The sequence below is a fragment of the Mesoplodon densirostris genome, chromosome 10, assembly GCF_025265405.1.
Source record: "Mesoplodon densirostris isolate mMesDen1 chromosome 10, mMesDen1 primary haplotype, whole genome shotgun sequence".
Classification (NCBI taxonomy): Eukaryota; Metazoa; Chordata; class Mammalia; order Artiodactyla; family Ziphiidae; genus Mesoplodon; species Mesoplodon densirostris.
Window position 1 is genome coordinate 106,526,326 of NC_082670.1, and position 13,197 is coordinate 106,539,522.

The window sequence follows — 13,197 nt, forward strand, 5'->3', positions numbered from 1 at the left end:
TGGCAGTGACACCCGCTTTTCCTCCCAGGCCCCCTCCTACCCCGCAAATCGGGCAGCCTGAGCGAAGCCAGCGATGCGGATGAGGACCCTCCAGAGGCACTGAAAGGCGGCCTGCTGGCAGCCCGATCCTCGTCCACTGTGCCCAGTGTGGACAGCGCAGTGGAGTCCTGGGGCAGCTTGGCCACTGAGGGTGGCTTTGGGGGCCCAGGTAACACCTCGGGCCCCTGGACAAGCACCGTGTTCTCCGTGGGCCTTCGTAGGGGCTGTTCCCTCCGCCTGACCCTTCTTCTTGCTCCCCTTCTGCTAGCCCCCTCCTTTAGGGACACTTCCTGAAGGCAGACCTGACTGGGCCCCATTAGCCATTCTGAGGGCCCCTCACTCCTGAGAGTGTGGACTGCAGGCCCTCCCGGGCTTCGATCGGCATCCACAGCACTGCAGCTGCCCATTCAGATCCCCCCTCGAGGCCTGGGACCAAGTGGTCTTACTTCTGCCTCCTTCACTCGCAGCCCGACGGCCAGCACACAGCAAGTGCTCGGTGTTGATTGCACCCCGTTGAAGACAGGAAGGCAGAAAGCCCCCTCCCACCCCATCCTATGAGACCCTCTTGGGTGGACACCCCCAGGGCACCCCCAAGGACACAAGCTCCCCTGCCCATGCGTGTTGAGGCCCATGGGTGCCCTTGGGGGGCATCTGAATCTGGTGGCTGGCCTTCTGGCCTCTGTGACCCAGAACCACAGGGACTCCCCAAGGCCCAGCTCAGGGAGTAGTGGAGTGAGGCCTCTAGGTAGTCTCAGGTGGCCCTCGGCCCTGGTCCTCACTCACTGGATATCTGCCCGATCTCAGTCTCAGCTTCTCCATCTCCAGAAGTGGGTCAGCATCTCTCAGCATCACCCCCTGGGGCAAGACCTTCAGAGCTCCCTGTGGCAGGGAGAAGGGAATGGTTAGCACAGTGGACCCTCCCTCTCAGACAGGGGTCGGCCAAGCCGAGCCCCGTGGAGCTGGGACAGGATCCTGGAGCCCCAGCATTAAGTCTGCTGTTGATCAGGAGATCCAGGGGGTTCTGGGGTAGGGGTCTGGGTGGCAGGGGTCCTCAGGGGACTCTGGTTAGTCAGGTAGGCCCAGAGAGGGCAAAGACCTCTCCTGGGCCACCCAGCACAGCTAGAGATGGGGCAGGAAGGAGGGCAAGCTAAGGGCACAGAGAGGATATAGGTGCCCGCTCTGTCCACCTGCCAGGTTCCTACACTCCACAGGCGGCAGCCCGGGGCATGACCCCCCAGGAGTGGCGGTGCAGCCGGCTGAGAAGCAGTCCCCCACCCACCGAGCCCCGGAGGACGAGCTACACCCCAGCCCCTGCCGACGAGAGCTTCCCCGAGGAGGAAGAGGAGGAGGGCTGGGAGCCACCAGCTAGGTCTGTGGTGGGGACTCCACGGGGGAGACCGGCTGGCCCTCTTGGCTAGGACGGGCGTGGGGAGCCGGCCCCTGTGCCAAGGCGCTGGGGGCGATGGGCAAGTCTTGTCTGGCCTCAGGAGGGCACCTTCTGGGAAAGGAGAGGAAGTGTGGAACAGAGCCATCTCAGAAGGCTGAGGCGGGGGAGGGCACGCTGGCCGGAGGGCACAGCAGGGGCAAAGGTGTGAGGCTGGAGAGGCAGCCTGGCCGGCCCTCCGCACGCCTGGTGAACAGCTGTTCCCAGACACTGAGGGCTCGGACCCACACCCTCCCGCAGGGTCCAGACTTGGCCCAGATTGTGATGGCCTCCTGCAGGGACCCTCGGGTCATGGTCACGAGCGCCAGCCCTGGGCTGGGGACGTGGTGGTTTCTGTGGTGAATTCAGATGCTCCTACGGGGAGCACACCCGGTGGAGAAATGCTGGTCCTCGTGTGGCCCCAGCCACCAGCTTCCCACGGCTCTGCTTTGGTCGGGCAGTTCCTTCGGCCTAGAATGCTGTTCCCCTCTCCTCTCCTGGCCGATGCCGACTCATCCTTTAGACCCGCCTCAAACTCCCCTGCCTCTGGGAGGCTTCCCTGATCCTCCCTCCCTCTGCTGGTACCCACAGCTGCTCACGTGAGCCTCCTGGTGGCACTGGCCACCTTGGGTCTACCTGTTAATCACCTGACTGTCGTGTCTTCTACTTGGCATCCCTCGCTCAGCCAGGCATCCAGTAGCTGCTTACATGCGCTCCATGAGTGACCCTCAGTTCCTTAAGAACAGGGCCTTCACCTTATTCACCTCCATAGCCCTGTGCCCAGGAGAGGGCCTGGCTCAGAACGTTTGTAGAACTGACTTGAATGGAGCAAATGGCCTTCAGTCTCAGTCTTCTCATCTCTGAAATGGGAAGGGAAGGAGGCACCTAATTTGCCTCACTGTCCTGGCGGCTCCCTTTGAGAGGAAAGCCTGCGTGCCTTCGTGAGAGAGAGTGCTTTGAACACCACAGCACACTTGATAACGTCCAGGGCTTTGTAGACGGCAAAGGGCTTTGTAAACGGTGAAGCGTGAAAACGTGGCTTGTTACCGTTCTGATGAGACCCGATTTTAGAGCTGATAACGGGCCATACCTCCTGTGATGGAAGTTATAGGGTGGCGCAGCCTTTTCCCCAGCCCTAATACTCCATCGTCTCCATCCATCTGTGTCCTTGCCAGCTCCAGCTCTGTCACTGTCCTGCAATGCCTTGTGTCTGGGTAGGGCCTGGGGTTGTCCTCTGGGGCTGCACCATGGATCTCCTGTCTGTCTGTCTGTCCGTCTGTCTCTCTTCCCAGGCATCCTGTGTCACCGCTCTCCACCCCGTCTCATCTGCCCCTGTTCTAGCTGGCCATCGACAGCCCTGGTTGCCCCTAACTGCGTCTTCCCCCCATTCCGTGTCACCAACCACCGCCCCCGGGGCCCCGGCACTGCCACCGAGGACGCCTGCCTTCCTGCCCGCCCGCCCACCCAATGGCCCCTTGAGCCCAACGCAGGGCCCCAGGGCCCAGAAGACTCCTCAGGCCCCAGCCTGCCTGCCAGGAGCTGACGCTCTCTGGTTCCTACGTTACAGCCCCGCCCCTGGCCCCGCCTGCGAGGAGGGCTTCTGGCGCATGTTCGGAGAAGCCCTTGAAGACCTGGAGTCATGTGGTCAGTCAGAGCTGCTGAGGGAGCTGGAGGTACGCCCTGCCCCCCTTCAGGCCCCCCGTGGGAGGTGGCACGTTGATAGCATTGTGTTCTTGTGTAACACGTCCAAGGGTACTCTCCTGGCACCCTCTGTATAAAGGTGCCTTCACGTGCATACAGACTGTGGATGTACCCGTGTGCAAGTGTGACTGAGAGCACCGTGCTGTGGCACGTTAATTGGGGTGTGTGCACATGTGAGCATGTTTGGCATAAAACGTGTGTGCGCACTGGGAGCATGTGTGTGTGCACGCAGGTGAGCACGCTCATGCATGCACAATGCTGCGTATTGTCAGAACACGTGTGTCAGTGTGCACATTTGGATGCATAAGGGCAGTTTTGGTGTCTGTGGTGTGCATGTCGTTAGCATGCCCAGTGGAAGCTTGTGGATGTCAACATCAGTAACAGAATGGGACATGAGAGGCCGAGAGGTGAATGCAGCTTTCTGTGAGGTCAGCCTTGCCCACGATGGAAAAGGCTGCCTGGGGAGACCTAGGGAGGATCTCATTGGGTCAATTCTGAAGCTCCTTCATATTCTGAGAGCAGTAATTTACACTTTGTTTATCTGTGCTTTTGCCCTATTTTTGTTCCTAAAATGATTGATCGAGCCTTTTTTTTCTCTATCAGCCTTGCCAATTACTAGGCTCATCAAAGAACCAAGTTTTGTTTTTGTTAACTATGTCTTATGTTTCATTGTTTCCTATCTTACTCTTCCATATGTCTAGCTTCGATATTACCTTCCTTCTACTTTATTTGTGTTTAAATCCTGATACTTTTCCTGGTTTCTTAACTCCTTAGTCTTCAGTCTTTCTTGCTCCCTAACATCGTGCATTTAAAGATAGGAATTTACCTGTAAGCACTTACCTGCCTCCCACAGGGTTTAAGTTGTACTTTTATGGTCTATTCAATTTCTAATACTGTCCTCTGGGGCTGCACCATGGATCTCCCCCCCCTACCCCGCCTGTCTCTCTATCTGTCTGTCTCTCTTCCCAGGCGTCCTGTGTCACCACTCTCCACCCCATGTCATCTGCCCCTGTTCTAGCTGGCCACTGACAGTCCCACTTGCCCCTAACTGCATCTTCCCCCCATTCCGTGGCACCAACCACTGCCCTGGGGCCCCAGCACTGCCACCGAGGAAGTGCTGCAGGGTTAAGCCTCTGCCCTCCCAGCCCCATCCTGTGCACCCTCTCAAATGCAGGGCCTCCGTCCACATCTGTCCATTGCTGTGGTTTTGCACATGCTGTTTCCTCTTCCTGCCAGGGACTCTCCTTCCTCCCCATTTCTTGCTCATCTTTCAGATCTCGGCTCTGGAAGCTTCCCCGATCCCTCATACTGACCAGGTTCACTGTTCCAGCCTCTCACATTCTGTGTACCCTGGCCTCTGTGACATTTACTGCCATGTGTAATTTCATCTTCTTTATTTTTGTGACTAGCAAGTTAGCAGAGTGGTTAAGACCCTCGACCCTGGAGCCAGACTCTGAGTTCAAATCTTAATCTTTCTAAGCCTCAGTTTCCTCATCTGTAAAATGGACAGGGGGAATGTTATTTGCCTGGCTCATAATATTGTAGAGCATAAAATGAGTTCTGTGTGTCAGGTGCTTGGAACTGAGTCCAACGCAGTATAAGTGCTAATAATTCACTGCCAATGATTATTATTCTGATTGCTCATCATTGGGCTGAGAGCTCTAGGAGGGCAGGGACTTCATCTATTCTGTTCACCATTGTGACCTTGAAGTTTGGCACACAGTAGGTGTCCATAGATGTTGACTGCACACAGAGCAGGAAGCATCTGAGTGAAGAGCTGTGTCCCTACAGGCATCCATCATGACAGGCACCGTGCAGAACGTGGCCCTCGAGGGCAGGCCTGGCCACCGGCCCTGGAGGAGGAACCAGGAGATACGAGCTTCCCCAGAAGAAATGCAGGAGATGCTGCTGCCGACACCCTTGGAGATGCACAAGGTGGGCGCTGGGGGAGCACAGGAGGCCTGGATGCATGTCCTGATGCTGTGGGTATTCGCCATAGCTCCAGACGGGCCCCACCCCTCTGGGCTTCATTCTCCTCCACCAATAAAACACAGATTTTATAGAAGGTAGAGTTTTCCAAAACTCCTGGCATTTGGGCGATACACACACACACACATACACTTGTGATACTTTTCTTTAAGTAGACTCACTTTTTCCCCACTTAAGTTATCATGTGTGTGTATAATATAAAGGCTTATAATGTGTGTGTATATATATGTATGTGTGCATGCATATCAGTACCTTAAATGAGAGGCCAGCATTTTTGCCATCTATAGGCTACTGTCTAGGAAAACACACAGAAGAGAAAAAAGACCTCTTGGCCCATAATAACCTTCAGAAGGCTCTGAGCCTGAAGCCAGCTCTTTGGTGGACGGGAAGATGAGAAGTGTCAAAGGGTGGTGAAAACACATGGCCACCCCATTGAGACTTTCTCCTGGAATGGAAGCAGGAAGATTGAAAAAGAACTGAAAGGAACTCCTTTTCCTACAGCTTCCACTGTGAATGAGTGCTGTAGATGGAGGGTCAGCAGAGGTGGAGGGGAGGGGGTGCTCCAGAAGCCAAGGCTTGGGCACGATGCCGAGGCAGTAACACATGTGGAAGAGCAGCCAGGTGGGCTAGGGCTGGGTCCCGGAGGCATCAGATGCCAGACCAAGGGGCTTAGGCAGCTGTGGGAGGCTAGGGGGAAAGATCGGGGCTCCAGAGGTCTCCTCCTCCTGTTCCCAGGTGACACTGCACAAGGACCCTGTACGGAGTGACTTTGGTTTTAGCGTCTCAGATGGCCTCCTGGAGAAGGGCGTCTATGTCCACACTGTGCGCCCTGATGGGCCAGCTCAACGTGGGGGTCTCCGGCCCTTTGACAGGGTCCTCCAGGTAATGTTGGGTGGTGGCACTATCGATGGAGTGGCCTTTCCTAGCCCCACAGTGGGGAGAAAGCCCGACTTCTACCTTGACTGAGTGGCCTTGGGCAGGTTACCTCCCCTCTCTGAGCCCCAGGTTTCTTTTTTTAAAAAAAATAATCCTTAATTTTTTTATAGATTTTATTTATTTATTTATTTACTTACTTACTTACTTACTTACTTACTTACTTATGGCTGTGTTGAGTCTTCGTTGCTGTGCACGGGTTTTCTCTAGTTGCGGTGAGCTGGGGCTACTCTTCGTTGTGGTGCGTGGGCTTCTTGTTGCAGAGCATGGGCTCCAGGTGTGCAGGCTTCAGTAGTTGTGGCTCGCAGGCTCTAGAGTGCAGGCTCAGTAGTTGTGGTGCACAGGCTTAGCTGCTCCATGGCATGTGAGATCTTCCCAGACCAGGGCTCGAACCCGTGTCCCCTGCATTGGCAGGCGGATTCTTAACCACTGCACCACCAGGGAAGCTCTGAGCCCCAGGTTTCTCATCTGACAGAAGGGAATGACAACACAGTTGTATTGGTGAGGTTAGGCTAAGTTATGCTGCAGGAACAAACAATCCCAAATCTCAGTGGTTTAATACACATGAACATTTTTTATCACTTATACCATATGTCCACTGTGGGCCAGTGTGGGCCTTGCTCCACCTGGATTGGTGGAGGCTCCACCCTCTAGTAAATGCATCGGACTCCATGGCAACTAAGTCATGTGATCTCACTAACAGCAAGGGAGCCTGGGAAATGTGAGTGGGCAGATAGAAGCTGTGGGGCATCCCTGGCACACCCTTTCCCATGCTCCACATTCTAGGCAGGAGGCTCAGCGTGTGGTCTGCTTGTGATGTTAAGAAATGGAGACAGTCTCTAGGTCCATCCACATCTCTGCAAATGGCACAATTTCATTCCTTTTTATGGCTGAGTAATATTCCATTGTATATATGTACCACATCTTCTTTATCCATTCCTCTGTTGGTAGACATATTTAGGTTGCTTCCATGACCTGGCTATTGTAAATAGTGCTGCAGTGAACACTGGGGTGCATGTATCTTTCAGAATCATGGTGTTTTCTGGGTATATGTGCAAGAGTGGGATTGCTGGATCATATGGTAACTCTATTTTTAGTTTTTTAAGGAACCTCTATACTGTTCTCCATAGTGGCTGTATCAGTTTACATTCCCACCAACAGCGTAAGAGGGTTCACTTTTCTCTACACCCTCTCCGGCATTTATTGTTTGCAGATTTTTTGGTGATGGCCATTCCGACTGGTGCGAGGTGGTACCTCATTGTAGTTTTTTTTTTAATACAGCAGGTTCTTATTAGTCATGAATTTTATACACATCACTGAATACATGTCAATCCCAATCAGACAATTCATCACGCCCCCCCCCCACTGCTTTCCCCCACTTGGTGTCCATACGTTTCTTCTCTACATCTCTGTCTCAATTTCTGCCCTGCAAACCAGTTCATCTGTACCATTTTTCTAGGTTCCACATATATGTGTTAATATACGATATTTGTTTTTCTCTTTCTGACTTACTTCACTCTGTATGACAGTCTCTAGGTCTATCCACGTCTCAACAAATGACCCAACTTCGTTCCTTTTTGGCCGAGTAATATTCCATTGTATATGTGTACCACATCTTCTTTATCCATTTGTCTGTCAATGGGCATTTAAGTTGCTTCCATGACCTGGCTATTGTAAATAGTGCTGCAATAAACATTGGGGTGCATGTGTCTTTTTGAATTACGGTTTTCTCTGGGTATATGCCCAGTAGTGGGATTGCTGGGTCATATGGTAATTCTATTTTTAGTTTTTTAAGGAACCTCCATACTGTTCTCCATAGTGGCTGTATCAATTTACATTCCCACCAACAGTGCAAGAGGGTTCCTTTTCTCCACACCCTCTCCAGCATTTGTTGTTTGTAGATTTTCTGATGATGCCCATTCTAACTGGTGAGGTGATACCTCAGTGTAGTTTTGATTTGCATTTCTCTAATAATTAGTGATGTTGAGCAGCTTTTCATGTGCTTCTTGGCCATCTGTATGTCTTCTTTGAAGAAATGTCTATTTAGGTCTTCTGCCCATTTTTGGATTGGGTTGTTTGTTTTTCTAATATTGAGCTGCATGAGCTGTTTATATATTTTGGAGATTAATCCTTTGTCCATTGATTCATTTGCAAATATTTTCTCCCAATCTGAGGGTTGTCTTTTCATCTTGTTTATGGTTTCCTTTGCTGTGCAAAAGCTTTTAAGTTTCATTAGGTCCCATTTGTTTATTTTTGTTTTTATTTTCATTACTCTAGGAGGTGAATCAAAAAATATCTTTCTGTGATTTATGTCAAAGAGTATGCTGCCTATGCTTTCGTCTAAGAGTTTCATAGTGTCCAGCCTTACATTTGGGTCCTTAATCCATTTGGAGTTTATTTTTGTGTATGGTGTTAGGGAGTGTTCTAATTTCATTCTTTTACATGGAGCTGTCCAGTTTTCCCAGCACCACTTATTGGAGAGGCTGTCTTTTCTCCATTGTATATTCTTGCCCGCTTTATCATAGATTAGTTGACCATAGGTGCATGGGTTTATCTCTGGGCTTTCTATCCTGTTCCATTGATCTATATTTCTGTTTTTGTGCCAGTACCTTGTAGCTTTGTAGTATAGTCTGAAGTCAGGGAGCCTGATTCCTTCAGCTCCCTTTTCTTTCTCAAGATTGCTTTGGCTATTTGTGGTCTTTTGTGTTTCCATACAAGTTGTAAGTTTTTTTGTTCTAATTCTGTGAAAAATGCTATTGGTAATTTGACAGGAATTGCATTGAATCTGTAGATTGCTTTGGGTAGTATAGTCATTTTCACAATATTGATTCTTTCATTCCAAGAACATGGTATATCTCTTCATCTGTTTGTGTTGTCTTTGATTTCTTTCATCAGTGTCTTATAGTTTTCTGAGTACAGGTCTTTTGCCTCCTTAGTAAGTTTATTCCTAGAGACTGTCATATAGAGTGAAGTAAGTCAGAAAGGAAAAAACGAATATCGTATATTAACACATATATGTGGAATTTAGAAAAAAAGTAGAGATGAACCTATGTGCAAAACAGAAATAGAGACACAGATGTATAAAACAAACATATGGACACCAAGTGGGGAGAGGGGTGGGATGGATTGGGAGATTGGGATTGATGTATGTACACTACTATATATGAAGTAGATGGCTGGTGAGGGCCTACTGTATAGCATGGGGGCGGAAAAGGTCCAATCTGTTTGCAGGACATATGTTAAGTTAACCTTAAAAAATGCATTCCAATATACATGAGGTGCAGACAAATACTGTTTGACTCCACTTATATGAGGTACCTAGAATAGCCAAATTCATATAGTCAGAAAGTACACTGGTAGATGCCAGGGGCCAGTGGTTCGAGCGGGGATTTCGGAGTTAGTGTTTAATGGGGACAGAATTTCAGTTTAGGAAGGTGAAAAAATCAGGAGATGGATGATGGTGAGAGTTGCATAGCAATGTGAATGTACTTAGTGACCCTGCCACTGAACTGTACAGTTAAATATGGTTAAAATAGTATGTTTTATATTATGTAACTTCTACCACAATTAAAAAACATTTAAATAAATAAATAAATAAATAAGGGGCTTCCCTGGTGGCGCAGTGGTTGAGAGTCCGCCTGCCGATGCAGGGGACAGGGGTTCGTGCCCCGGTCCGGGAAGATCCCACACACCATGGAGCGGCTGGCCCTGTGAGCCATGGCTGCTGAGCCTGCGCGTCCGGAGCCTGTGCTCTGCAACGGGAGAGGCCACAACAGTGAGAGGCCCGTGTAAAGTAAGTAAGTAAGTAAGTAAAGTAAGTAAGTAAGTAAGTAAATAAATAAATAAATAAAGATTTTTCAGATGAGGAAAAAAAATGGAGACATGCAGGTGCTGGAGGGTGAAGGATGCATGGAAGGGTTGAAAGACTGAAATGAGAGTGCCTTCCTCTGTGTGAGTGTTCAGATTCACCCTGTGTCTGGGCTGGGCAGGGTCTGTATTTAAGGAAATTCTCACCCACTTCAGCCCAGGCTGAGCTGACGCCATCTGCCCCATGGCTGTGCATGTGCAGGTCAACCACGTTCGCACACGGGACCTTGACTGCTGCCTGACAGTGCCGCTCCTGGCCGAGGCGGGCGATGTCGTGGAGCTGGTCATCAGCCGCAACCCGCTGGCCCAGAGCAGCCGGGCCCCACGAGCACTGGGCCCCAGAGGCCCACGGATGCTGTGAAGTCAGCACGTGATCTGGACACCTGGGAAGATCCTCGCACCCACACCTGCAGCCAGGCTGAAGAAGTGGCCACCCACTCGTCCATCTGTCATCTGGCAGGCTCTGACCAGACTCTTTTCCATGTCTGCGGCAACAGGGGGCCGGGCCCAGTTGCAGTGATATGGAGGTCTTTCTCCAGTTGGGCCTCCAAGATGCCCAGTGCGGGGCCTGCCCAGTTGGGCCCAAGGCAGGCTGCTCAGCTGGGAGTACAGGGGCTGCCCCAGGTCCCTCCAGAACCCCTGGGAAGAGCGTCTAGTGTGGGGACAGCTCAGCTCCACGTAAGGAGTGTTCTCCCAGAAGAGCTATGGAGCCTGAGTGTCTGTGAGGGAGGAGTGAGCGCCCTGTCTCAGGAGGTGAGCAAGGCGGGACCTGATCCCACCTGTGAGGTCGCAGGCAGGGGTGTGCAGCTTCCCAGCAATGCGTCATGCGGACTCAGGTGGTTAGCGTCCCCCGGGGGAGCATTTAGGGGGAGGGGGGGCTACTTCATCTGGACAGCCTCCCACCAGGAAGGAGGCTGCTCAGGGGAAGAGGCCAGCCGCTTCCCTTCTCCAGAGTTTGGTGTTCAGGGCTCACCAGCATCCCCACTTAGGAGACTCTGAACTGGGGTGTCTGGATTCCCAGGAAGCACAGGCCCTTTGAGGGGTTCTTTCATTTCTGAGACTCTGGTCGAAGCCTCTGTAGTGTGAGACCGCAGTTCTGGGCCCATTGGGTGAGCTTGGTGTCAGGCCTTGGGCTGGCAGCCCCTCCTGCTGCTTTAGTAGGACGTGTGGTCACTGGACCATATGAGTACACCCGTCTTAGCCCAGGCCCCTCAGGGTGGGTGGGAGTCATTTCAGGACAAAAGACCCAGGGGGTTCCATTCAGCTGCTATTACAGTGAAGATGGGAAAACCATGGAAATAAGTAGGATATGTAAGATGATAGAGCTCCTAGCCAAATAAATCAGTAAAGGAGGAGAGAGAAGCGGAGCCAGACAGGCAGGGGAGACAGGCCATTCTTTCTCATGCCCAGCAGCGACAGTGTCCAAAGTGGTCATTCAAGGAAGTTGATTCTCACTTGAAATCTGGAAGCACCAGCATCCCTTAAAGTCGCTTTCCTCATTTTCTGCAGTCCAGAAACCCTTTTGGTTTGGAGAAGGGCCCAGGGTCTCCACCTGGTGGTCTGGGCCGTGGCCCCTGAGATGGAAGTGGGCAGAAAGGATTCAGCCAGGTCTTGGGACCTGTTCTGCCCAGCTCTTAACAGGGTCTCAGGAAAACAGGGGGTGACCACTCCCACCTTCATCCTCCTCTACCCCTGAATCCCCTGGAGGCCTGAAAAAGGCTCTTCCACTCAAGGGACTCGATAGGGAGTCAAGACGTCTCTTCCTTTCACCCTGGGTCACTGCTCGTTGCTGTGTGAACCCCTCTGGTCTGACCCCCTCTGGACAATTAAGGGGTTGACAGTCTCTGAGCAGGTACTGGCCTGCCTGTCAGGGCGGAACCATGTCTGCCCGCTGGGCTTGGGAAAGCTATGCTCGACAGCAGCCGAGGAAGATGCATCCTGACCCTGAACAATTTTCTGCCCTCCTCGGGCTGAGGTCTCTGCAATTCCCCCAGACATATGCAACCAGGCCTGGCAGGTGGATCTCCTGGCCACGCCAGCCTTCTCATATGCAATAGTCCTCTGTCTTCTCATGGGGATTGTTCACCCCAGAATTGACACCTCCTGACACCTGTCCCCCAGTGCGTGTCCTGCCTGCCTATGCATTTTGGGTACGTGCCCTGGGACGTGCCCCTTCCACCCCCCCAAAAGCTGTATTTTTCTCTGGCTGAGATTGGAGCATATTCCTTGTAAAGTATTTTTCTACATGGGGTTTTCTTAGGGCTCTCGGGAAGCACAACTTGCCAAGGGGTGGCACTGTAAAGCCCACTTGGGGTCTCCTTGGGGCCCACATCTACATTTGCTCTACCAACTTGCAGTGATGAGGGAGTGGGGGGCGGGGGTGCTGTTGGGATGATCTTTTTAAATAAAATTATTTAAAAGCACTTGGATTAGTGTGTCTGCTTTTTAAAACAAAAAAACATAGGCTGGTGATACCTAATTACCCATGAAATTTTTTACAAAACTAGGACAAATAATCCTAAAATTTCTATCGAACCACAAAAGACCCAGAATTTCCAAAGTAATCCTGAGGAAAAAGAACAAAGCTGGAGGAAAAATCCTCCCAAACTTTACACAATACTACAAAGCTACAGTAATCAAAGCAGCATGGTATTGGCACAAAATGGACATATGGATCAATGGAACAGAATAGAAAGCCCGGAAGAAAACCCACACACTTATGGTCAATTTTCAACAGAGGCAGTAAGAATATACAATGGAGAAAGACAGTCTCTTCAGCAAGTGGTGCTGGGAATTTGGACAGCTGCATGTAAATCGATCAATGACATTAGAACACTCCCTTATGCCATGCACAAAAATAAACTCAGATTGGCTTAAATATGAGACATGACACTACAAAACTCCTAGAAGAGAACATACGCAAAAATATTCTCTGACATACAATATAACAATGTTTTCATAGGCCAGTCTCCCAAAGCAATAGAAATAAAAGGAAGAGCAAAGAAATAGGACCTAAACAAAACTTGAAAGCATTTGTGCAGCAAAGGAAAACATACACAAAATGAAAAGACAACCTGACATGGGGAGAAAATATTTGGAAATTATCTCATGACAAAGGCTTAATTTCCAAAATATACCAACAGCTTATAAAAATCAACAACAAAAAAACCAATAAAAAATAGGAAGAATAATCATTTCATAAAGAATATGTACATGGTCAACAGTCAGGTGAAAAGATGCTCAAC

General features: G+C 50.7%; 1 protein-coding gene across 1 annotated transcript in view; it reads left to right on the forward strand.

Moving 5' to 3' along the window:
- The window catches only part of GRIP2 (glutamate receptor interacting protein 2), a 58,546-nt gene extending 48,233 nt beyond the window's left edge, over positions 1-10,313 (forward strand). Inside the window, exons 19-24 of the mRNA XM_060109859.1 lie at positions 29-208; positions 1,234-1,408; positions 3,030-3,135; positions 4,955-5,098; positions 5,888-6,034; positions 10,155-10,313. Coding sequence (XP_059965842.1) covers positions 29-208; positions 1,234-1,408; positions 3,030-3,135; positions 4,955-5,098; positions 5,888-6,034; positions 10,155-10,313 — 911 coding nt within the window. The remainder of the gene's footprint in view (positions 1-28; positions 209-1,233; positions 1,409-3,029; positions 3,136-4,954; positions 5,099-5,887; positions 6,035-10,154) is intronic.
- The last annotated feature ends 2,884 nt before the right edge of the window (positions 10,314-13,197 follow it).